The sequence below is a fragment of the Podarcis erhardii genome (genome assembly GCF_964252035.2).
Source record: "Podarcis erhardii genome assembly, chromosome: 13".
NCBI lineage: Eukaryota > Metazoa > Chordata > Lepidosauria > Squamata > Lacertidae > Podarcis > Podarcis erhardii.
In genome coordinates this window covers 19,008,894-19,033,854 of record NC_138502.1, presented here as the reverse complement: position 1 = coordinate 19,033,854, position 24,961 = coordinate 19,008,894, and the positions used below count along the sequence as shown (strand labels likewise).

General features: G+C 45.3%; 1 protein-coding gene and 1 long non-coding RNA gene across 2 annotated transcripts in view; one reads left to right on the top strand and one right to left on the bottom strand.

Annotated features, from left to right (window-relative positions):
* LOC309326678 overlaps nt 1–24,961 on the bottom strand; it is a 124,702-nt gene that overhangs the window by 28,866 nt on the left and 70,875 nt on the right. The window lies entirely within an intron of this gene.
* On the top strand, nt 1,540–23,910 carry LOC309326672 (cathepsin D-like). Its single transcript, XM_081835550.1, has 9 exons — nt 1,540–1,690; nt 8,307–8,457; nt 8,861–8,984; nt 11,489–11,607; nt 14,083–14,282; nt 16,318–16,446; nt 19,835–20,030; nt 20,912–21,010; nt 21,886–23,910. The coding sequence occupies exons 1-9, from the start codon at nt 1,629–1,631 to the stop codon at nt 22,138–22,140; spliced, it is 1,335 nt and encodes a 444-aa protein (XP_081691676.1). The 5' UTR covers nt 1,540–1,628; the 3' UTR covers nt 22,141–23,910.

Below are 24,961 nucleotides of genomic sequence, written 5' to 3'. Positions count from 1 at the left end.
TGAGAGAGAGAGAGAGAGAGAGAGAGAGAGAGAGAGAGAGAGAGAGATGATTATTATTCCCATTTTACATACAAGGGAAATGAAAGCTGAGAGACAATAAGTTGTTCAGGCAGAGATGGCATTACCCGATTTGGCATCTGAGATAGAAAATTCCAAAGGTAAAAACAGTGATAAACTAAATAATTGACAGTGTGTTTCGCTTTAATGGCACCCTAAGCTCTGCCACCAGAAGATCTGCCACTGTCACACCCCAAGCATGACTCAGTAAATTCATGGATGGACTTTGTTGTCTGAGGCCACAGTGCTGAGTTTTATAAATGGTTCAGAGCAGAGCTTTCCAAATTGTGTCGTGACACATTAGTGTGTCGTCTGTAGTGTGTAGGTGTGTCGTGCGAACACCCTGCGCTTCTCCCGGGGCTGAAAGGAATTAGTTTACCCTCCGGTTTGCTAGTAAAGCCGAATTACTGTGTCACAAAACGATGCATGTCTAAAAAGTGTGTCACCAACATGAAAAGTTTCGAAAGCTTTCATTTAGAGAGAGAAAACACGGGGAAGGGCATGGGTGGCTGATCAGGTGAGGTTTCAGAGACATTGGCAGAGGAAGGTTGCCATGTGGCTAGAACCTCTTCTGGCCTGTGGAGATTTTTTTAAAAAAAGATTCAGACAGCTGCCTGTTCATCCAATGAAAAAGCCATTACTTCTGAGGCAGTTCTGGTTCTGGCCTGCTTAGCAAAGCAGTGCTATGGCAGCAAGTGCAGCTGTCACAGCGCTGCTCCATTAAGTTGGCAGGTAAGGTCTGCACTGCAATCCTTTCATTCCAACCTGATCAATTCTGCTTTTTCAGGACTGCTCTTATGAATCACACCATAATTTCTGGTTTGTCTTTAAGGGCAGGTCGTGACACTTCAGCCTGAGCTCAGGTGCTTTCCCCCCAACTCTAAAAGGATGATTGCATGGACTTGGACACCTTTTGGCTGCTTCTCCTCAGTCTGAGGCAAATCAGAGGGGAATGTTGGGGCTGATGTGTGTTTTTAAAAAAGGTTTTCCAAATCCATGACCAAGGGGGGAAAGGGGAATTTCCAAGCTCTGCCCCACTGAGACCAAATGATGGGGTATATAATTAATGAGAACCACAAGGAAGATGTCCACAACTGCCCTGCCTGTTTGATGACTTTGGGGGCTATTTTGTTGCTCTACCTTATGAAGAGCTGAACCACTGTGGATGCCAGCCAATCATCAACAGAAGCCCACAAACTACCCAGGAGGTGACTTCTCCCACACAGCGAATCAGATTCTGAACCCTAGAAATCCAACATTCCTCCTCCTTCAGGTGAAACCCTCATCCCAGGTGCTCTTAGCCAGTCAGAACAATTTGTCTCCATGAGTGCATGGAATAATTGCAGGATGAACCTATTGGAACCACGAACCCCAATAATTGCAGGAAATAACTGCCTTCTTAACCAATCAGGATCTACAGCTAGCATTCCTGAGACCAATGGGTGAGGCACTCACTGTGCTGCTACCCAGCCGGTCCAGATATACAACTAGTCCACCCCTGAGACAAGTAAACCGGGTGCCTCCAAGACAGAAGGAAACACCGCTGGAGGTTGCAAAAGGACCAGCTGAAGATGGGAGGCCGGTTCTGTGTCATGCTACTGCTGCTGGCGGTTGGGGCTCAAGGGCTCATGAGGTGAGAGAAAGCAAGATGTTTCTTAAGCTCCATGGTGGGAGAGGTTAGTGGGGTATTCCAGTAACTAGGATTCCTATGTGGAGCGACAGTTTTGAGTGGGTCAGGGATGCTAGACCTCCAGGAGATGACAGGACAACACAGCTTAATTTGAAGCATCAGCTGGTGCAATGGGTAGCTTGAGTTTCCTGAAAGAGGTGTACAGTCTAGTGGAAGGCAAAGAGACAGCTCAGTTTTAGTAGAACATAGGGAGCTGTGGTATACTGAGGGCTTATCCGCACTACTCTTTTTCCCACTGCTTCCCCTGGGGGAATCTTTAGGGTGCAATTGGAAAAAATCCAGTTTTCCCCGGATTGCCATTTGTTCTGATCTATCACTAAAGAGTGGGCTCTCCCTTGGAAAGGAGTAGGGCAAGAGGAAAGCAGCTCAGACTCGTACTTTCTAGGCACAGCACTAGCAGAAGTGTGGACAAGCCCTGGATCAGACCACTGGTCCACCCGGCTCAGTATTGTGTTCACTGCCTGGAAGCCACTCTTCGGAGTTTCAGAGCACCTCTCCCAGCACGGCATGGAGATGCCAGGAATTGAACCTGGGACCTTCTGTATGCAAAGCACGTGCTCTACCGCAGAGCTACAGCTCTTCTTCTTCTTGCATGGGGATGTTCCAGGTTCAATTCCTGGCACCTCCAGTTAGGTCTGGGAATGTCCTCAGCGGAGGCACCAACTCCTAGAGGCTTAGGTCCCTTCAGCCCCCACAATAAAATATTTGATACCAGAGTTGATGGGCATTGCTACCTTTCCTTCTTTTCCAAGTTTGGACTTTGTTTCCTGACAAGCCCTGTAAACGAACTTATAAAAAGTTTGATGGCAAGAGAGCTGGGATTGGGCAAAACCTCTGACATTGTTCCTTGCGATTGGAGTGGAGAGAGAGAGAGAGAGAGAGAGAGAGAGCGCGCGCAAACTGGGCAGGTTTACGGTGTTCTATTACAACAAGTGAGGAAGCAGTTCCCAGTTGCTTATCATTTTAAAAAATTAAACTAGGAGCACCTAATTCAGATGACTTGGAGGGTAAAGCTCCACACCCATTGTTGTTGCTGTTGTTGAATGAATGAATGTTGATTATCACAGCTAAACAGCCAGCATAGGTTGCTGCTGTTGTTAGTTCACCCTTTACCCCAAGGTCCCAGGGCAGGTTACAACAATCAAAATATTTAAAAGCAATTTAAGACAATTTACTGTCGCAGAAATAAGGTGGGTCCTAAAAAAATATGCCCAAGCAGGCAAATGCACAATTTTGCAGCCAACCCTCATTGATTTTAGGCAGGAGGGAGGGGGAGGAGGCAACAAAGTGCATAGAAATTTGGGGTTTTGGAAGAGTTGGGTTCAAGTCCCCTTTTAGCTTTAATAATTCAGAGTAGCCAAGGACCAATCACCAGTCACCCTCACAGAGCTGTTTAGGGGATAAAAAGTGGGGTAGGGGAATAAACCTTCACCAGCACTAGGTACCTCTGTTGCTAAGATTGGAGACAGGGTTTATCTGGCACACACAACCCAAATATTTTATTCAAGTTGGCATCCCTAATCCCCAGCCTGGAGAGCCAGTCAGTACCCAGCTAGATGGACCAATGGCCTGGCTTAGTATCAGTCAGATTCCTATGTTCTTGTGGAAGAGAAGAGCGACTCACTATGGTTTTCCACTACAGACTGGGAAGGGAGAAGGGACTAGTGGTTAGAATGGAAGATCAGAAATCTCTTGGGATTGCAAACCAGCGGGTTGAAGCAGAGGGTGATGGGCCCCTGAGAGGTGATGAGGGAGAAAGAAGGCAGGTTGTTTTGTGAAAGGAGGAAGACCTTGTGAAATGCAGCAGCAACATTAAGAGCCAGGCTTAGAACTCCAGGATTCTCAGGAATAAAGGTTTGGATTAAATGATAGCAGCAGGCAAAGTTATGCTGAAAACAAGATTCCCACACCCTTTTTTCCCTCCTGAAGACTGCTGTGCTGAATTACAGGCAAAAATTTGACAGGAGAAGCTTTCCTCAAAAGCTGAAGCTTTGCTCCAGCTCCATATCTGGGAAAACTTTGCCTTTTGAACTTGTGTCTGTCGGACAGCTGCTTTAAAAATATAGATGCTGAGCCAAGAAAATGGGTCACTCTCCTAGCAAGACCTCAGGGATAGTGGAGGGTCCAGTCCAGGAGAGGACTGGATTAGTGCTGGCTTTCTAGGGGTGCCTCCAGACTGCTGGTATTTTGCTGGAGGGATTCAGGCGCATAAGAAGTAGATTAAAGGCTCTGCAGAATGAATGCTGATTGCCATATAACTGCCCTGTAAACAAATTAGAATGAATGCTCAATAAAAACAGGAGGCAGTCTTAAACCCCCTCATAAGCATTGTGCAAACAAACCAGGGAGCATGCCAAATAATAGGTCACTGGAGGATTCCCTAGCGTTGCCAGTCTGAGTGAGGTTGCCAAGTGACATGCTCCTCTGCCTTTAACAGTAGGTTGATGTGTGGAAACCAGCCACTGAAGATTTTTCTGGGTACAGAGGTAAATGTTATTGCTTGCTAGCATCTGCCTGTCAAACTGAAATTTTAAATCCCACCTTTCCTTCAAGGAGCTCAAGGTGACATGCATCATTCTGCCCTGCCCCACCCATTTTGTCCTCACGACAGCCTTGCAAGGTGGGTTAGGCTGACCAAGACTAAGGTGACCCAGGGAGCTTCATGGCTGACTGGGAATAAGAACCCTGGTAACACAGGTGGTCCTAGGTCCAGCACTCTAACCACTGCACCGTGTTGTTAAAGGCTCAGGAGCAACAGAGGCGGGTTATACTACAAACAGAAAAGTTGGCACCCCTCTTACCAAAACCGAGGCACAAGCACATTGTTTTCTGAGTGGGGAGTTTCAGGTTATCAGTTTGACAGTGGGAGTCACATGATGTCACACCAAACCTTTACCTAGCACACACTTCCTGTCTACGCAAGGTGCTCGGCCTGAGCGCTCAGAGCTCCGTTCTGCTGAGCCAACATCCTTCCGCCTCCCAGCCCATGTAGGAATACATTAGCCAAAGAGCAAAACAAAACACCTGAGAGCAGCCCTCGTTAAGAAGGCCCCTGTAATTATGACACCGATACTTGGCCATTACCCAGCTGTAGGTAGGAGGGATGGGCAAGGGAGATAATTACAGATATGCTGCGCTGCTCATCAACAGGCAGGGCAGGACATGTGCGCTGGGGTGGTGAGGCAAGCCCTTCACCTGGGGTTGGAATCAGAGCTGGCAGGAGGCAGCCCCTGGAGAAGATGTGGTTCCCTGCCTCTTCCATAACCACATGGCAGGGATCAGCTCCCTCTTTTGCATAGGGCTCAGATGACTACCTGGAACCCAGTGGGTGGGGAGTTTTCCCTGGCAAGAAAATGGGATTATCCTGGAAGAACTTGGTGGGCGTTATGCTCTGCATGATTCTTACCTGCCCTGTCCTGAACGCAGAGATCTGGCAGCTCTTTATTTGTCTTCTAGTTTTTTTGAAGACAGACATATATAGAGTGTGTGTGCGTGTGTGTGTGTGTGTGTGTGTAAAATAGAACTTTATTGAGGTTGATAATGAGCCAGCAAAATTTTCGCCAACTTCTGCCAGTCACAGAAATAGGATTCTACAGTACTACATTTTGCTCTGCGTGCTTTTGGAAGAGCAGGGGTTGTTTTTTTTTATTATTATTATTATTATTATTATTATTATTATTATTATTATTATTATTTTATTTGCACTAGTGTGGCTAGGAAAAAAAGGGGGTCATTTTACGTGCCCTACCAGTTTCTGGCTCAGTACTGCTGTCACCCCATAGACACCCTCTCCCTTCTAAAATAACCCAGGGCCATTCTTAAATGCAGGAATGCAGAACTTGTGACCCTCCCAGTGTTGCTGGACCAGGCCATATCCCACATCATTTACTTAAAGCACTCTTATGCCACTTGAACAGTCATGGCTCCCCCTCCCCCCAATAATATCGGAAATTGTTAAAGGTCTTGGGAGTCGTAGCTCTGCGGCGGGGGGGGGGGTCTCCCAACCACTCTTTACACCCTTAACAAACTACACTTCCCAGAATTATTTGGAGGAAGCTGTAAAATAGTGTAAGAGTGCTTGAGATGTGTGGTATGGGCAGCCCTCCTTGCCCAGGCTGGCTGGGGTTGATGGTAGCTGGAGTCCAACAGGGCTGTTGTATGTTTTTAAAGGACTCCGAGCACAGGCCTATGACACAAGTTTGCACAAAAATTGCAAACACCCCCCTCCTTTCCCAAATAATTAATTCCATTCCTTTCCCAAATAACCCAGGCATCCTAGACCTGGGCCCCATAGCTAGTGTCTGAAGTCTGTTTTTGTTTGGCCAAGTGCTTCTTCACCACCAACTACCCACCACAGGAAATGGGGGAGGGGAGGGGGAGGACAGACGGACCTGTGTGGCTCTCCAAATGTTGCTGGACTAAAAGTCCCATCAGCCTCAGCTCCTCCCGGTGACCTTTATATTCAGCATTTCTATTCAGCATTCATCCAGATTTGCCAGCACAAAGCTTACATGGTGGTTAGACATGGGGCATTTCCAGGCCACCTGTTTATTGAGCGTTCATCCTGACTTGCTTGCAGATAACATTGGCTGATTAATGATGATTCATTACCATTTGTTTATGGTGTGGTTAGATGACATTGCATCAAAGCAATTGTTATCCCACACTTTTCCTGTGGGGGCGGGGCGAGGGGGGAATAGTTATAGATCACTAGTGTAGGGTAATTCATGAAATACTTGGCCAGATCCCTAGATCCAAAGCTCAGGGCTAAACATACTCTCCAGCAAGAAAAAGCCCCCGGCAGTGTTTAAAAAGGCACAAAAGCAAGCAATAGTGTAGCGTGGGAATTTACAGTGTTAAACCTTTTAATATCCCGTTAAGTCCACTACCAGAGCTTCCACGTTTCTATCCCACTTAGAGTTGATCAGACCACACACCTTAGTAAGTTTTAAAATGCTTTACCTACAACATTCCAGTGGTCAGGTTCATGAATCTATCCATACAGCAGCAAGTGAACACAGGCAGGAATCTTGGGGTACAAAATATAGTGAAATAGCTCTAAGCATGCGGTCTGAGCTTGTAGCAAGCAAGCTCATGCACATCCTATTTCAGAGAGTTCACATTGTTTGCTCTTTTCCCATGTGAGGGGGATGACCTAGCAGCTGAATATAGCAATTCTGCGGTCTTAACCCCTTCATGCATTAACTAGCCCTATGATTGCTAGTTATATTTGATTGTAATTTACCACATTTCCCTGTCACTTTCATTATGGCAAAAAGTTTGATATTTTGGGGAAGCGGGTTTGTTGTGCAAGACCTCCCAATCAACTATAACTGGGCATTGAGAATTTGCCAGTATGTGACTGAATCCCACCAGAACATAGCAACAATCTGGAAGCATCCCATGTCAAAACTTGCTTGAGTAGTTCTGATTTCACCAGGCAATTATACAACATTGAATATTCATCCTGCATTTGTCTTGATTTGCTAGCAGGGTTTTTATATGTCTTCCCATTATTCATTTGTCCTTTCTACGTGTTTCAATACATGTTCACATCACTTTCCTAAACCAACACCAAAATGGATTTGTTGCACTAGGGCAATAGAGCGCTTTAATCCACTTTACTTGTGCAAATCTCAGATGCCTCCAGGTGGTTGGTATTTTGCAAAAGTGATTCAAGTGCATACTGGAACATTATGCAGGAAAATTGTCCCATAATTAAATCTATAAGCCTCCCTCCTCAACTAACTCCTTCAGAATTTAGCCCCCATAGTCTTCTAAAAACAATAATTAGGGTCTGAGACAAAACAGTAAGGGGGAAAAGGTCCCTCTCCCCCTGTAATTTGAGCACTTAGCTCCTGTACTTCACTGCAACGAAGCCTTAAGTTTGTGTAACTGAGGTCACATCCACACTATGCATTTAATCCACTCTTACACCATGGAGTCATGGAGAACCTTGGGAACTGTAGTTTGTTAAGGGTACTGGGCATTCTAGGTCTGGGAGGGTCAGCACCCTTAACAATTTCCAGGATTCTTCACTGGAAGCCATAACAGTGCTTGAAATGTAGGGTTATTTTGGCACCTGAAAATCCCATAAGCACGAATCTGAGGGCCCTGGCAGTACCAATACAATATTTAAATAATAGTAGTAAACAAAACACTTGGTTAGTAGTAAACACTTGGTTAGTAGTAAACAAAACACTGCTGCCTGAGGCAGCCACCTCACTGTCTAACACAGGGATCAGCAATCTTTTTCAGCTGTGGGCCGGTCCACCGTCCCTCAGACCATGTGGTGGGCTGGACTATATTTTTGGGGGGAAATATGAACAAATTCCTATGCCCCACAAATAACCCAGAGATGCATTTTAAATAAAAGACACATTCTACTCATGTAAAAACACGCTGATTCCTGGACTGTTCGCGGGCCAGATTGAGAAGGCGATTAGGCCGCATCCGGCCCCTGGGCCTTAGGTTGCCTATCCCTGGTCTAATGAAAGGGCTGGTCCTCATAATGCATTCCTCCTGACAACTCTCCTCTGCTTATTTTTCTCCTTGGCAGGATCCCGTTGCAGAAGTTCCCCTCAGTCCGAAGCCGGTTTGGCCGCTCAGGCCTCCCCATCGCTGACTTGCTAAGACGAGGAAGAGTCAGGTCTGGGTCACCCTCGGAAGAAGGTTCTGTCGCCCGCCAACGCCTGCACAACTACATGGATGTAAGTGCCCACGAGTGGCAGATGGTGCCCATTGGGACAGGAAGGGCAGAAGGCAGGGAGCCCAACAGGAGGCAGAGGCAAAGCGCCTGACAGACACCAATTAATTCTAGTTTTATCCCCATTCTCCTCTCTGCTGATTTCTGAGGGGGAGGAAGCTGATGGGCCGTGCCCCCAGAGCCCCCAAATGATGGGGGTAGGCCGAGCTTGTGGGGGGAGCAATGTCCCATTTGCCCTAGTGGAACAACCCCCAGTAGTGCCCACTCACCTTCCCTAGGGTATGGACAGAAACTAGGATTGATGGCACCTTGTACAGCCCCCCTGTCAAACCTGGCACCAGCCCTGGGAAATGGGAGGCCATTTTGGGAATTCTGTGTTGACCCCTTCCTTCCCCATTCTACCCTAGGCACAATACTATGGACAGGTCTGCATTGGAACCCCAGAACAGTGCTTCAATGTTGTCTTTGATACTGGTTCGTCAAATTTGTGGGTGCCCTCCTCCAAATGTTGCCTGTTTCACCTGGCATGCTGTAAGTTTATTTTTTATTCTTATTGGCTTTCCTCACAAAAAGTGACCCCAAGCAAACCCACAAGAGCAACAAAACACTAAAACCAAGTATAACAAACAGCTGATAAAAACCTGAAAACACAACTATACAACATTCTTGTTGCCTTGTAGCTCAGTCAGTAGAGCATGAGACTCTTAAATCTCAGGCTCATGGCTTCAAGCCCTACGTCAGGCAAAAGATTCCTGCATTGCATAGTTGCTCCTCCTGTAACACGAGCAACACTGGCAAACCATTGATGCTTGGCTTTGTTTTCTGTTCAAACTAGGATTTATGGTTTGTTTTGCTATCCCTTCTGCTAGCAAAGGAGCAAAGAGGGAGCATCTTCGCAATCAAGGTTCACCGTGATGTGTGAATGCAGCTACTACAATGCTATTTTTATCGAAAGAAAACATGTTGTTGTCTTGCCAAGATGTTTCCCCCCTGCCAATTACCCACTTCCAATCCGTTTTATAAAAATATCAAATTGGGAAAATATTGCTTAAACAGAAGAGTTTTACAGTGCTGTAACACTATAACGCTAATTTTAAAACAATGAAAAGCTGTCATTACAAACATTTTCCTTCTAATTAAACACTTCCCATATGCACTTCTGATCAAAAACAAACTTTTAAAAATATATATATTTCTTGGGTAGCAATGCACAATCACACTTACATAAATGAGCTTTCAGTGCTAAATTAATCAGCGATATAAGTACCTATTTATATATAGCTTGAAATCACTCAGGCGAACTGAATCTTCTCTTTATTCACGCACAGCTGCTCTGTCACAATGCCCACTAGTGGTGGGGATGTAGCATAGCAGCAGAAACACAAGAAACCGATACTGTACCCATGGTAGTGTGGAAAGTCAGTTACAATTCTCCTTGTCGCTTCCGGGAGAAGAGTAATGGCTTATTCATGCTCAGGGCATCAGCCTGGAAGAGGGATGGGGGAGAAATCTGATTCAGTTCACATCTGAAGCCAAATCGGTCAAATCTGCCCTTTCTGAAACAATATGAGAACTGAAACAGAGCCATCCTTTCAAAATTTCCATTTCTCCAAATGTTGTGATGCAACTCTCCCACCAAACAGTGTTTACAAAAAACGTATGATAGGGGGAAACACACACACACACACACACACACACACACACAACATATTCAGGTGCATTATATTTGGAAAAATGCTTATAGAAATGTGCACATGAATCAATACCACGTACAAATAGGTGGTTATTTAGGAGACCTTTGCACTAAACTGCTGAATTATTTTCATGTGGATGTTTTGTTTTTCTAAACATTGCAAATGGCTGCAGAAATGTATAGAACCGAATTTAAGACTGGAACAATGGGAAATTGAAAGAAGTATTCTGGAAGCAGCCCAGAATAAACACTGTCCTGAGTGTCTTGCACCAAATGACGGTTCCCTAAATAAATAAACAGAAAAATACTAGGGTCAGAGATAGTAATGAGGTTCCGGGGCCAAATCTAGCCTCCCAAGGGATGCCAACCAGGCCCCTGTTGTGGATGACTTGAGAAGCTGGTATAAGATTTATATGGCCCTACACTGGTTCCACCTGAGACAAGAGAACTTGCTGGCAGCCCATTGTAAGGGTTATGGGTGAAGTTGGTGCTAGGCTATGCTTCACCCTCTCCTCAAAGTGTTGCCGTTACCAGTGTTCTAGAGCACGAGTGAGGAAGTGGATGTGGCCACTGCCCCACCCTCCACTGGCTATTTTTGGCCAGAGGGCTGGGCCGGCCAGCTGCCAGTCACCTGACATCATACCACATCAAGCAATTCTGCTTCAAAGGAAGAATCGGGAGTGCATTAATCTTCCTTGGCACTCCTGGGTTGAATTCAAACTTCTGCTGCACTGGCTCACCCCTTGTAAGCCCCAGCTCAAATTCAAGCCAAAGATTCCTGCCAAAAGCAGGGCTTGCCTTTGGGCTTTCAGCAGGAACCTTGGCAGCTGCAGGTTGAATTTGGCTCCTGGGTGGAAGTGATTCCGGTGAGGCTTGGCATTTGGTGACCACTTTAAAAGGTGCCCAACCCCACTTGCAGATGAACCACCAGAGCATCATAACTCTAAGGCTCCCTGTCGTTCCTTTGCAACCCTGGCTTTGCTTACCTCACACCTGACACCAGATGATGTCAGGTGGAGGCTTGGGGAATAACAGACTGGCAGGCCACACAAGTATCCCTAGTTGGCCTCACTTGACCTGAGATTCCCCATCCTTGCTGTGCAGCCTTAGGGAGGAAGGCCTTTATACTCTTCTTGGTCTCAAGAAAAGATCGTGCAATTGTTGAATGGTAACAGGACAGTGTCACCAGTAAGGTAGCTGCTGCTAAGGAAACCATAAGCTTTGGTGATGATGGTAATAACAACAATATTTTTAATAAAATGTTCCTGGGAGCTAGAAGCACTAGAGTTGAAACCAACCCCTATCCTGCCACCACACAGACAGCTGCTTTCTCTCTCCTCAGGGGTACACAGTCACTACCGGGGCTTTTTCTCTTTGACTCACAAGGCCAACAAAGCCAAATTTGCCATTCACTATGGAAGCGGGAGTCTCAAAGGATTCTTGAGCGAGGATGTTCTGAGGGTGAGTACAGGGGGCTCAGATGCCTGGGTTCTTCTCCAAGAGGCAGAATAAGCTTAACCAGTGGGGGAGGGAAGGTTTCTGTACGATTTACCTTCAGAACGTGACTTCAGTGCCAGGTCAGCCCTGGAAGTTATCATGGGGAGGGGATGGAGGATGGGGGAAAGCACCCAAGCATGCAGGGTGTCCTTTCCTTCACACCGAATCACCAGCATCGGCCCACAAGTTCACACACCTCTGTGATAGCTTCTAAGAAAGAGAGGGAGTTGTGCCTGGGAAATTTGCACGCCTTTTTATTAAATGGTGGAGACCATGGCCCTTTGGTTGTGAAAGTGATGAAGAGACTAATGTTTTAAAATGTTATATAAATATATGAAGGTTCCAGCTGTTGTGTTGTTGTTGTTGTTGTTGTTTGCCAGGGACAGTTCTGGCCCTGTTCTGGCCCCTGATCCCAGTAAACCACTGCTTCTATTTTTGCCTTTTGACTATTGTGAATGACATTTTGAAAAAACACAAAAACCCACACAGACTTTATCCTTTACCCCTGAATAACTGTGAGGCTGATACAACCAACTAGGTTTTCATAGCGTTCTTGAAAAGCTCACCATGGCTTAGGCCTCTGTGTACCTACTGTGTGGTAAGTGCATTTTTGTGTGCCAGCAATGCCTCTTGAGTACCACGGGCATAACTGGGCTTCCGCCAAATCCTGTAGCCCTTCAGCTTTCCATAACTCTGGTACAGGGATTGCACCCTAAATCTCTGAGTGAGGCTGAAGGCATTTTGACTTTGCTGCGCATACATGTAAACAAAGGCTTAAGAACTGGTTGTCTGTGGCCTACCGGGTGGAGTAGCCAGCTGCCAGGCCCCTTCACTACCTACTAAACATGCATCACTGTAAATGCAAGGGAACTTGGGAAGCTGCCTTATGCTGAGTCAGACCCAGAGGCACAACCTTGCGCCCGAGGTTGAGGCTGCCCAACATGTGGGACGTCATGTGTGTGTGATGCACGATGAACACATGACGTCACATCGTCAGGGGGAGACGAAGTGTGGAGCCAAGCGCAGCCTGGCTTCAGTGGCCAGTGGCTCCTCCTCTCTTGTGCTCAGGAGAAGCCTTCCTCCACCCCCTCAACACTGAGGGGGCCTGGCCCCTTGCCAACATATACCGAGGAGGACTCCCTGGCCCTACAGAGTTGGCGCACCTGGTCACACCATTGGCCCACCTAGCTCATTATTATCTATGCTGACTGATAGTGGCTCTCTAGGGCTAATCTCAGATAATCTCAGGCCTACCTGGAGATGCCAGGGATCAAACCTGCATGCAATGCAGATGCTGTACCACCGAGCCATGGCTTTCTGAAGGCAGCCCTGTTTAGGGAAGTTTTTAATGTTTGAAGTTTTGTTCTGTTTTTAATGTTCTGTTGAAAACAGCCCAGAGTGACAGGCAGGGTAGAAATAAATTATCATTATTATTATTATTATTATTATTATTATTATTATTATTATTATTATATTACTATGCCCAGGACATCTTGGGCATCCAAGCCAGCCCCGCTGAGGGCTGCTCATGACCAATGGGCTTTAGCTGATTCATTACTGAGGATGAGTCTGAAGTGTTTGTGTTTACCTTTGGAAGGCATGAGAAAAGTGAGATAGGCTTTCCTTCCAGTGTAACCTCTGACAGCTTCTGTTTGTTAAACTGTAAATTGTCTAAGGCTTACTACTCCAACATCCTCCAGAAGGCACTTTGAGAGATGTTTTGAAAATAGGCAAACTTATTTAAATTATATTGATGGATTACAAAGTTACATGACTAATCAACTAAAAATCTTGCAGTGGCTTTGAACCTTAATTAAAATTATTCAGACATTCATCATGGCAATATATATATATATATATATATATATATATATATATATGGCATCATTACATGAATGTAGCACTTTGCGATATTGCCTAAGCAAATCCTAAGAGCAGAGCATATTTGAAGATAGTTACCTCTGCATTTGGAGAGAGGAACTGTGGTTTGCTTAAACTATGTTTCGGAACATGCCAACATCTGAAACTGCAGTTTGATCCTGGCTTACCTTCACTATAGATTACCAGATTATAATTTCTGATCTCTTCCTCTGGTTCATGAAAGAGAAGGAGGGGGAGCACACAACCCAATGGCTTGCCATGATTCATTCACATAGTGGGAAACTACTGTCTCCTGTTACATCTCAACCCAGCTACAGCTGAATCCCAGTTTCTCTTCTACTAGAAAGTAAGCACTGGATCTGAAGGAAGAAAGACAGGTGGCACCACACAGGTATTCAGGGACAGAGCTCCAGGCTTAAAGATGCAGCAAGATGATGCTGAAGCCTTGGTCCTTCAAAACTGAGCGTTGTAGTGGGTATCAGGTTTTTCTAATTCAGAGATATGTGAGTATCTGGTCGATGGAGCAGAAGACATGATGCTTACCTTCTCTCTCCTCAGATTGGCAACTTGAGCATTCAGAACCAGACATTTGCCGAGGCTACAGATCTGCCAGGTTTGGTTTTTGTAGCTGCAAAGTTTGATGGCATCATGGGGCTGGGGTATCCCAGCATCTCAGTCAACAATATCACCCCACCCTTTGATAACATGATGAAGAATAAGCTGCTTAAGAAGAACGTATTCTCCTTCCACCTCTGCAAGTAGGAATCCTTCATGTTACCTCCTCCTTTCTCTCGTCTCAGTCTTACCCTTCCCAAGTCCCAATGCATCCCTTTAGAGATGCATCCAATGTTAGCCACAATCAGAGTAGACTCGTTGGAATTAATTGGCATGACTAATGTAGCTGTTAACGAAGCTCTGGCATAATAGGATCATACCATCGAGTCCCAATTAATCTTGCTGCCCTATTCTGGACCAACTGAAGTTTCCAAACCATCTCCAAGGGCAAAAATTTACAATGCATGAGAAACTATTTGCTTTTCCTTCTCAGCTGCTGTTTGCATTGACTCAATCTTTCCTACACTGAACATGCCCTCAAAAATATGCTCACATGTCATTGGATGTTAGGATTTGGCACACTCCATTCTCAATAGAAGAGAAGAACAAAGAGCTTCTCTTAGCAAGCACAGTGGTGTCCAATGTTGGTGCCTTTTCCACATTGACGGGGGGTGGGGAACATTCCTGCTCCTTTTTGCTCTTCTAAATGTGGCCACCATTTTGTCTTACTTGACACACCCCATGGCAGCCATTTTGTGACTGGCACTGAATTATCAGAATTCCAAATGCATCCACTGGCCCGAAAAGGTTGGCAACCTCTGGCCTAAGTAAGCTATTAAGAGGTACTTTGAGCCGATGAGTCATCTTGTTGCAGCAGGGTAGCTCTGGGTGACATCTTTTTATGCAGGAATCTGGGCTGTCAGTTTTCCAGTTGGCATAACATTCTTCTTTTCAGTGACTCACAAAGACTGGTTTAGGATTCTGAAATGCCTCTGTGTATACAATACAATTAAAGAGAATGTTGATTGCCAGGTGGAGTTCAGTACATCCTGCCATGTATATATTCTGGGTGGATACCATCACACATTATAGGTACATGAGTGGGATGATGCGGATATTTTCTGTGCATTCTCGGTTGTTCCTCATCTAATGGCAGGTGGTTCCATCACTCTGGTGTTTCATGTAACATGACAGCTTTACTGGGTCTGCTTCTTTTTGGTGACAGAGTACTGGAAAATAACATTGTTTTGGTAGTGTCCTTGCTGTTGAACAATTGTTGAGCTCAAAAGGTCCCAAGTTCAATTGCTAGCATTTCCAGGCAGAGCTCTTGTCTGAAATTTTGGGTAGCTGCTCCCAGTTCCTAGAGACAATACTGAGCATGTTTAGCCTTTGCTCTGACTCAGTATGGCAGCTTCCTATGTACCGTATTTACAGCTATACAGGTTCAGTAGGTGATGAACAATCACGCCAGGTGGCTACTCTACCCGGAGGCCATGGTCAATCATTCCTAGCCCCAAAGCAGTGTCTGCCCATACCATCAAGATCTTAAACAACTATTTCTGCCAGCCAAGAGCCTCTCAGAAACCTTTCTCAGTCAGCACTAAAGCGCAAGCCACAATTTGTTCAGATCCAAACTGTCCCTTTGAGACCCCACCCGGTGATGGATGTGACATGTTAGAGGAGCATGGAGCAGCCATTGCTCATCAGAGTCCATTATCCACGAGGCAGGGTTGCCAACTGACCAGGGGCTGGGATGGCCTGACCTGCTCCTGTACCCTTTAACAGAAATTCAACATGCAGAAATTGGCAGGTGAAGCTTATCAAAGGAACAAGATTAAAAGAACATCATGGATTTGAGTGACCGTTTGCAATTCCAAATGTTCCCTTTGAACCACTCTGAGAACTGTAGCTGCAGGAAGGGAACAGGGGTCTCCTGGCAATCCTCAGCTCCCAGAATTCCTTGGGGGAAGCCATGACCGTTTCAGGTGGTATCATAGTGCTTTAAAGGTATGAATGTGGACTTAGGTTGCCCAGAGGCAATCTATACATTTATGCCAATGTTTATTCAACCACTTACAGGTGTGAGGGTCCCTCCCCAGCCCTGTTAGGTGGCTCACAAGTTTTGTTAAGTAAATAAAATATCCTTTCCTCTTGCTTGCTTGCTTGCCTGCTCCACGCACATACCCATTGTTGCTCCTCAGAAGAAGAGCTTTTTGACCCTTCTGATTCTTCTCCTAGCACTGACAGCGGCTATGAAAACAACGGTGGCGAAGTGGTTTTCGGAGATATCAACCACGATGCCTATGAAGGGAAGCTCCACTACATCCCAGTGTCACGCAAGGCTTACTGGCAGATCAAGATAGACAAGTGAGTGCCGCCATTTATTTCCTGATCTGTTTCTGGGATAGATTTATGTACCGCTTAGTCATTCACATTTCCAAGATGGCGCACATAAAAACAAAACAATTAAAAGCGGCCATAGAACTGAACGCTACCTCAGAACACATGCTGGAATAAGAAAGTCTTTTGTTGCGTGGGAAGACTGAGACTAAGAAGGAAGAAGTGGACAGGCATGCTGCCACCACCTGCACTGGCAAGTGAAGGCTGGGTGAGGGCAGACTGAGGTTGCTGGGTAAAGTGCCACTCTTGCCCCAGTGGACCAGCCTCTGCTCTGCATTATTGAACTGTCCAATTTTATAACTGGGTTTCCTCACAAGGTCAATTTAGCATGTGAAAGTGGATCAATTTTATTTTTATTAGACATTATATTTCATTTCTTTCTAACCGACTTAATTGTTTCAAGGGTCTCCCGCATTTTCAAATATTTTGATCCTAATATTGTCCAACCCACCAAAGATGATGTATACGTATATTCTAAAGTTGCCCAGGTTGGATAGTTAACACCAGATATAGGTTTCCAGGCTTTGGCACATTGCAATTAATAAGCACGATGGTATACCAAATCCGAATTTGGATTTATTTATTTTTGGCAGAGATATACTTGGAGTTGCTGAACATTTCCTAAACAAACAAACAAAATATTTTTTAGAAATATGTTCCAGATATATAAACTGGAAGTCCTCTCAGAATATAAATTCTTGCACGAAGGCAAGAGTTGAAGGTTTTTTTCTACCCGCTTTTGATTGTAGCCACACAAACACACTCCCCCCCCCCCAATGCCATGCCTTCTTCTGGCAATATGGATTCCAGAAGACAAATAAACCAGAAATCAACTCCTGCTTTATTTAAAACAACCAGTGTTTAAAAATTCAAACAACAAACCATTAATTTTTAAAAAATATTGACATCCTGAATATGCAGTGAACAAAACACTTTTGCTGATGGTACTTGGGTGTAGACCTAGAGAATAGCACTTCAAGTCATCAGTGAATAATAGTTATAATTGTCAAACATATTTCAACCTTACAGCCTTCCTCGGTGGCATCGGTGTCTATAACGGCAGATTTAGCTGCTTGGGAGTTTGATAAGATAATTCAGGCTTGCATCCATCCAAATTAATGTCCTAACAGTAAATATATAATTGCATTTCCATTACTCAGCATGATTGCAATACCCCCCACCTGAAAAAGATGTTCTAAGCAAGGCCACATATCTCTATTTGCCATCTATGAGAAATGTTTGTGTTTAAAGAATAAATGTGAAGCCCAATGCAGGAAACACTCTACCCTCTGGCCTCTTGGGTACAGCAGTCCTTTCCTCTCAGTGATGCCAAGTTACAGTTATCCTGGTGGAGTTTTCCGCCAGACCATCTGGGGAGTTCTGCTGGCGTGGCTTCATCTCTGCCAGTGGAGATACACAGCCTTTGCCAACCTGGTGCCTGGCAGATGTTTTGGACTACAACTCCCATCAGCCAGTGCTGGTTGGAGCTGATGGGAGTTGTAGTCCTAAACTTTTTGCAGGCACCAATTGGAGAAGGCTGCCTTAAGGATGCTGGGCTGGTGTAATTCAGATATAGGATTTTGCCCTAAACCTGAATCTCAGTCTGGCTTTTCCAGACAACCACTTTACAGAGCAGTGTTCTAATTAAGGATATGTTCACATTAGGGACTTGCGATGCAATGAGGTCATTTTCCCGCCCACTGCATTTCAAGTTGCATTAGCATGGTGTTGTTCACATCAGAGAGCAGGTGGGGATGTCTTCACCGGATGTACATGGCCTTTTTGGTTTCCCCTAACGAGGTCAAAGCCACCATGGTGCAGCTATTAGAATGTCAGGCTAAGATCTCATTGACCAGGGTTCGAATCCCCACTTTAGTCATGAAGCTCATTGGATGGCTTTGGACCAGCCAGTCACTATCTCACAGCCTAGCCTGCCTTGCAGAGTTGCTGCAGTGGTAACATGTGTGTGTAAAGGGAAATCATCTGTACTGCCTGAGCTACCTGGAGGGAAGGTGGACTAGAAATGTAGCAATATAAAGATTTGGTATTCTCACCATAGTAGAGTATGAGTATCTAGCAAAAGATTTCACCCCACATCAGTGTGTGTGTGTGTAATTTGTAAGCCATTGTTCTGATTTACATCCTCCCAAGGCAGCAAAAAAAAAGCATAATATTACAATAAAATTAAATTTCAAAAATGCAAGAAATCAGCTATGCATTATTGAAATCTAACAACCATTATAAACCCATTTCCAGAGCCTCAGCTATAAACCATGAGTTTTGAGTGCTTGTGTAACACCGGACCGGAGTTCCATATGCTACCAACATTACCGATGGTCCCGGTTGTTTTTTTAAGATATTCAATAGGTTGTTTGTTTTGCAAGAACAGTACTAACCACAAGAGGGCAGTGCTGTTGCATTTTCAACCAACTTTCCGATATACAGTACTTGCTGCTCCTGTTTCCTGAGGTTTCTGCTATTTTTGTACTTTGCGTGTTCTCTTGGATATTATTTCTGTTATTGTTGTGGAGGGGTTTTTTTATTGTAAGTTGCCCTGGAGGCAAAAAAGCTGAAAGATGGGAAATTAAATGTTTTCAATGAATAAATAAAAATAAAGATGTGCTGAGTGGAAGCGGAAAATCCCAATCAATCCACACAGCACCTTCCGGGAAAAGTCAGTCGCTGGAAACCTGACATCAAGGACATTGCTAGGTCCAAAACAAACTCGGGACACAGGCCCATGACCCAGATTTTGCCGATGGGCAAATTAAAACTGTGGGTGGTTGAGGTCTTAGGCCACATCCATCTCCAACATTTAAAGCACTCTTAGACCACTTTTAACAGTCATGAAGAACCTTGAGAACTGTAGTTTGTTAAGAGTGCTGGGAACTATAGCTGCGTGAGATCAACTACAGTAGTTCCTAGGATGTTCCAGGCCTGTTAAAAGGTCTTTAACTGTAACAGTATAGAGAGAAACAGCCCATGCAATTTTTATGCAGGGGGCACAGTGCAAAAAACAAAACAAAACCCAAGGGCTCAGGTCCCTAACAACACTTCCTGCCTGATATGCTAGTTTTCTTGGTGCGGAGGTTTATTTATTCAATTTGTGTGTGTAAAGAAGAAAGAGGAACAGCCCAGACACAGGTTCATCCACACCTTCTGCTGTTGATGAGAACTAGATCTTAAACTGCCAATCCCAAGCTCTTTCATCGGTGTGTATGAATTTGGTGGTCAGAGTCCTCCTGCTCACTAGCTTCTGGTTGTCTGGCCACAGATGTGTCCTCTCAACTCTCATCAGGCCTCCAAAACACCATGAATAAAGGCTGCCAACCACTTTCGTTTCCCCTCTGTGTAGGATAACTGTGGAGAAGCAATCCAAGAGTGAAAAATGTTGGCCGTGGAGGCTGTTTGACAAGGACAATTCAACGAAGTTGTGCAAGGACAGTTGCCAAGGCATTGTGGACACTGGCACTTCTCTTATCACAGGGTCTAGTGATGAAATCAAAGAGTTGCAGAAGGCCATTGGGGCTGAACATATCATGGGAGGACAGGTAAGGAAGAGGCAACGTGTCTTGGATCCTTTAATGACCCATCCAAAACAAAAACATCAACAAAACCTCCATGCAGAGCCTTCCAAATTAACAAATCCACCCCTTGGCTCTGGTTTCATTGGCTTATTCTCTCTGCTGTCGATCTGTCGGTGTGATATCCCATCATACTCGAATGTGACCAGGAAACAGAACTCAGGCTAGGGTTGTGCACTTGAAGGAGTGAGTTTATGCAGGACCATTTTCAGTGACCAGAGTCAGCAGAGGCGGGAAGCAGACTTTGTTTCTATTCCAGTGGTATACCCAACATTCTTTTGCTTTCTTCCATATGAATTGGAAATCTTACTACAGTATTTTCACCTTAAAGTCCTGCACTTAAGAGGCCAGTTTTGCAGTGAGGCCAAAACCTGCCTTCCTTCCCCAACCCTGGGGCTCTTCCTGACCACCTGTTTTTTTTTATCATTCATCCTGATTTGCTTGCACAAAGCTTAGCATGGAGGTCAGACTATGCTTGGTGTTTGTTGAGCGTTCTTTCTTGTTTTTTTGCGGGGAGGTTATTTGACAAGGAACAGCATCAAACTGTGGGGTTCCCTCCTTTGCTCCACATCACTGACTGCCATTGGCAGGGAAGGTCGCCCTGTGATGATGCAACACACTGCATTTGGCTAAGGAGAGAAGATGCAATCCCAAGGATGCCATTTTCAGAGACAGCTCCTCATCTGCCGTGGAGTCTAGTACCTTCAACTTCTGGCAAAACGCGGTGGTGGGAGTGAGTGGAGTTTGGGGTAAATGCCCTAGCACAGAAGAGGTGTGTTAAGAGAAGAATGGCTGTCCAGTCTCTTCCCCTTTCCTTCCTCATGGCACTCTCCCTTTCCCCACCACAGTATGCAATAGATTGCAGTAAACTTCCTGAGCTGCCAAACGTGACTTTTCATCTTGGTGGAAAGCCCTTCGCTCTGACACCAAAGGACTACGTTCTTCAGGTAAGAGAGGCCAACACAAGACCTTTGAGGAAATGGTGATGGCTTTAGCAGAGGGTTGGTTAAGATGATCCTTGGGATCCAATCAAACTTTACAATTCTGTGATTCTATGACTCTAAAGTGGTATGATGGTGCATTAAGTGTATAATGCAGATGGGGCCTTAGACCCTAGGCAGTGACAGTCAGTCTGACTGGACAATACTGACCAAGTGAACCCATGGGTCAGGCTCGGTATAAGGCAGCTTCCTATGTTCCTCTGAATTCCTGAGTGAGAGTGAACCCACACCTTGTTCAGGAGTATAGGTGGGGGAGGAATTTGGTTAGCATTTTAATACACAACTCCCTAATCTGCACTTCTTGAAACAATATGCAGACCAAACACAGCTGTCTTTCAAAATCTGCAATTCTCCATCCAAATAATACATACATAAATGTCTACATTTGGGGAAAGTGAGCATAAAAATGCACATGTTCATGAAAATAACATTTTAAAAAAATGCATTACAAGCTAAATTGCTTGCAAAAATGTGTGTGTTGGGGAAATTTCCATGCAAAAATGAGAATAGCTGCACATTGCTGGGCACTGAACTAGATGATCCTCAGGGTCCCTTCCAAATCTACTATTCTACGATTCTATGAATATAGGGAGAAATTTCCACTAAATGCTAATGAATTTTCATGAGGATCTTTCTTTAAATAATGCAGAGGTGTGGGGAATTGAATTTAAGATAGAAAAATGGGGGAAAGGGGAAATATTCAAACTGACAATTACTCAGCGGAAAGGACTATAGTGGCATTGCCTAAAGTCTCTAGAAGCCTGTAAGCCTCCTGCGACGGCCTCTCATTGAACTGTGCTATTTCCCTCCCATCTTCACAGATAACCCAAGGAGGAGTGACTGTCTGCCTCAGCGGCTTCATGAGTCTTGACATCCCTAAGCCCACCGGGCCACTCTGGATCCTGGGTGACGTTTTCCTCCGACGCTTTTACTCAGTCTTTGACCGAGATAATGACCAAGTTGGCTTAGCTGTCTCCAAACAAACCATATGCGGTGCAACTACAGCTGCAGTAGCAGCTACACCGTCTCCACAGGGCACAACTCCAGCTGCAGCCACCACAACCGCCGGATGTTAGCTGTCCACTGTTCCAAGTGCTGAACTCAGGAACGCAGCAGGGTTGAGAAGTGGGGTGTGTGTATTTGCATAGCAGCGGGGGGGGGGGGTTCCACAGCATGGGATTTGCAGTCGCCCTATTTCTCAGAACAGCTCCTTTTTTAAAAAACAACAACACAAGTTTCTAATCCTCATGGTGGCAGAGGAAAAGATGATGCACCTTGGAAAGTCCCCTTTGAACTTCATATACATTGCTGTGTGTATCAAGTGTGCAGGGCTTCTCCCACCAAGTTCTCCTCTTCCATCCTCCTCCCCAGCTTGCTGATCCTATGCATGTCTACTCAGAAGTAATTCCGGTGAGGTCAGAGGGACTTTCTTCCAAGGAAGCATGGCTGGGTTTGCAGCTTTTAGAGTCCTGTTTGCTACAGCAAGCAGGACAGCCTCAGACAATGGGATCAACAAGCTGGTGGGGGATAATGCTTTCTTCATGTGACTTGATAGCTCACGGCTTGATGAGTCACCCTTGGATATTTAAGGTGATGTAACATTCTGAGCCCATAGCACAGGCTTTGTGCTTTGTGCTCAGAAGGTCCCAGATTCAGCCTTCGGCATGCCTAGCGAAAAAGAGATCTCGGTTATCAGGACTGTGTTACCAGATCTGCGAGTGCGTCTGTATGCAAGCATGTGCAAACAAGTATCCTACATGTGTATTCACAGAAAATCTAATTTTGTGCAATTAGCAATGCTACCCTTGGGAACTGTACTGGAGACGATTGTGTGTGTGTGCGCACACACACAAAATTGCTTTGCTTTCTTTAGCACCGATTTAGCGGTGACCAATAAGGATTCAGTATTAGTGTTCTTGCTCCTGAAATATTAACATTTGTAATATGAGTAGTGCAAATATTGCAATGCTGCAACTGTAATATTTATTCATAAAAGAATAAAGTCTGGAAGGAAATAACACAACAATATAAAAATGATTTTAAAAGCTACCATCGTTTCAGAAGCTTGAAATGCCACTACAGAGACTTACAGGACAGAAAGGGTTAATAATGCTGGTGGAGGCTGATGGGAGATGTAGCCCAAAACATCTGGATGGCATCACCTTGGGGAAGGCTGCTCTTGTGGGTAATGCCTTCCTTTCTCCTTCATGAGAATGGTTCATAAGCCCTTGTGCATTTTGAAATTAATATGAAATGCTTATGCTTAGGATCAAAGCTCACCTAACATAGGAGGGTGCTTGGATTTGCTTTGCCAGGAGCAGCACTAGGGATTGATGAGGGGAGGGAGAGAGGCTTTCACTCTCTCACTGAGTACTGCAGCACTCCTCCCAGGCCCCTACTTGCTGTGGCATGCCAGCCTATCCTGGCCGCAACATCCATCAGTATTTGCCCCCTGAATCTCAGCCGTTCCATTATAAAGTTCCCATGCCTCGCTTCCACAGCTTCTGGGAATGCGTGGACCAGGCCCGTAAGTGGCTCATAGCACAATGGAGAGGATGATCGATGTGGAGTTGTGGCAAGTCCTTCTGGACATTACAGAAGGACAAGTAGGGTGGCTTGTTTCTCCATGACATCAGTGTGCCCTTCCCAAGGGGACTGATAACGTTCTTAAGAATTCTTGCAACTTTTAAGACTCTTGCCCTGACATAGCATCTCACGTCCCAAGCAAAGTCAGAGTTCTTCTAGCTAAGTTAGCCTACTAAGCTTTTGTGGTTTTTTCCTAATGTTTCTAGTTGTGTTCTTGTTCTGTTTCCCAGCCCCGCAAATAAACGCCCTTTGTTTAAGAAGTCCTGTTTTGCCTTGGATTACTGAAAAGTCCTGGCTGGCAACTGTGTGTGTCCGTGTCTAATCCACATAATGCTATACTATATTCAGACATATGCTCTTACAAGGGTGAATTGATATGCTCAGGGGCAGCCAAACTGCACAAACAACCTACACAGAAGCTTGGCGGAGGGGAGGGAGGTAACTGTTTTCCGGGACATCGATGAAGGGGGTGCAGCCATTCAGGAGGACAGCAGTACAATATTTAGGGCCAGCCCCTTGATCACGTGGCAGTTGCAGGAAGAAACATCATCTGGGTCGCCTTTTGCAAAGTGGCAGTGGCTGCCTGTTATTCCTTGCGCAAAGAAAAGCAGCTGAAAAGCCCCCAAAGGCACAGCGAGAGATGATGAGAGATGAAGAGAGAGATTTTTAAAACCCTGTCAGTTGGACGCATGCACATACCAGCATGTTAAACAGCCTCGTTTGTTCTGAGAGACCCTGTTTGATCACCGGAAAGCATCTCTTCGCTGCTGTCTTGTAATACCAGGTGGGTCCCTGCAGTGCCTGACAGCCGTACAAGACAGCTCTCCCCAGCGCTCCCAACAATTCACTCTGTGCACCAGACGCAGGGGCTCCCAAGTTTAATTAGAATAATTGACACTTGTTTTGGAAATTGGCTAAATAATAACTGCACAGCACGCCAAGCTTGAAAGGAGGAAGACTGACATCAATGATGGGGGCAGGGACCGTCCTTCGTATCACACAATTTTGTTTTTTGTTTTTGGTGGGGGGGAAGGGTGATGGGAGTGGCAAAAGGGGATTGGGGAGCAAAATATACTCTGAAAGTTCAGCAAATAATGTGAATTCAAAGGGTGCAGATGTTGTATAGCTGACAAGCAAAAGCCAGAGTGCTGGACTAGGACCTGGGAGACCAGGGTTTATATCCCTGCTCAGCCATGAAGTCCACTGAGTGATATTGGGCCAGTAATTGTCTTTCTGCCTAACCTTCCAGAGAGGGTTGTTGTGAGAATAAAAGGGAGAGTGAGGAAAGTGTTTGCGCCGCCTTGAGCTCCT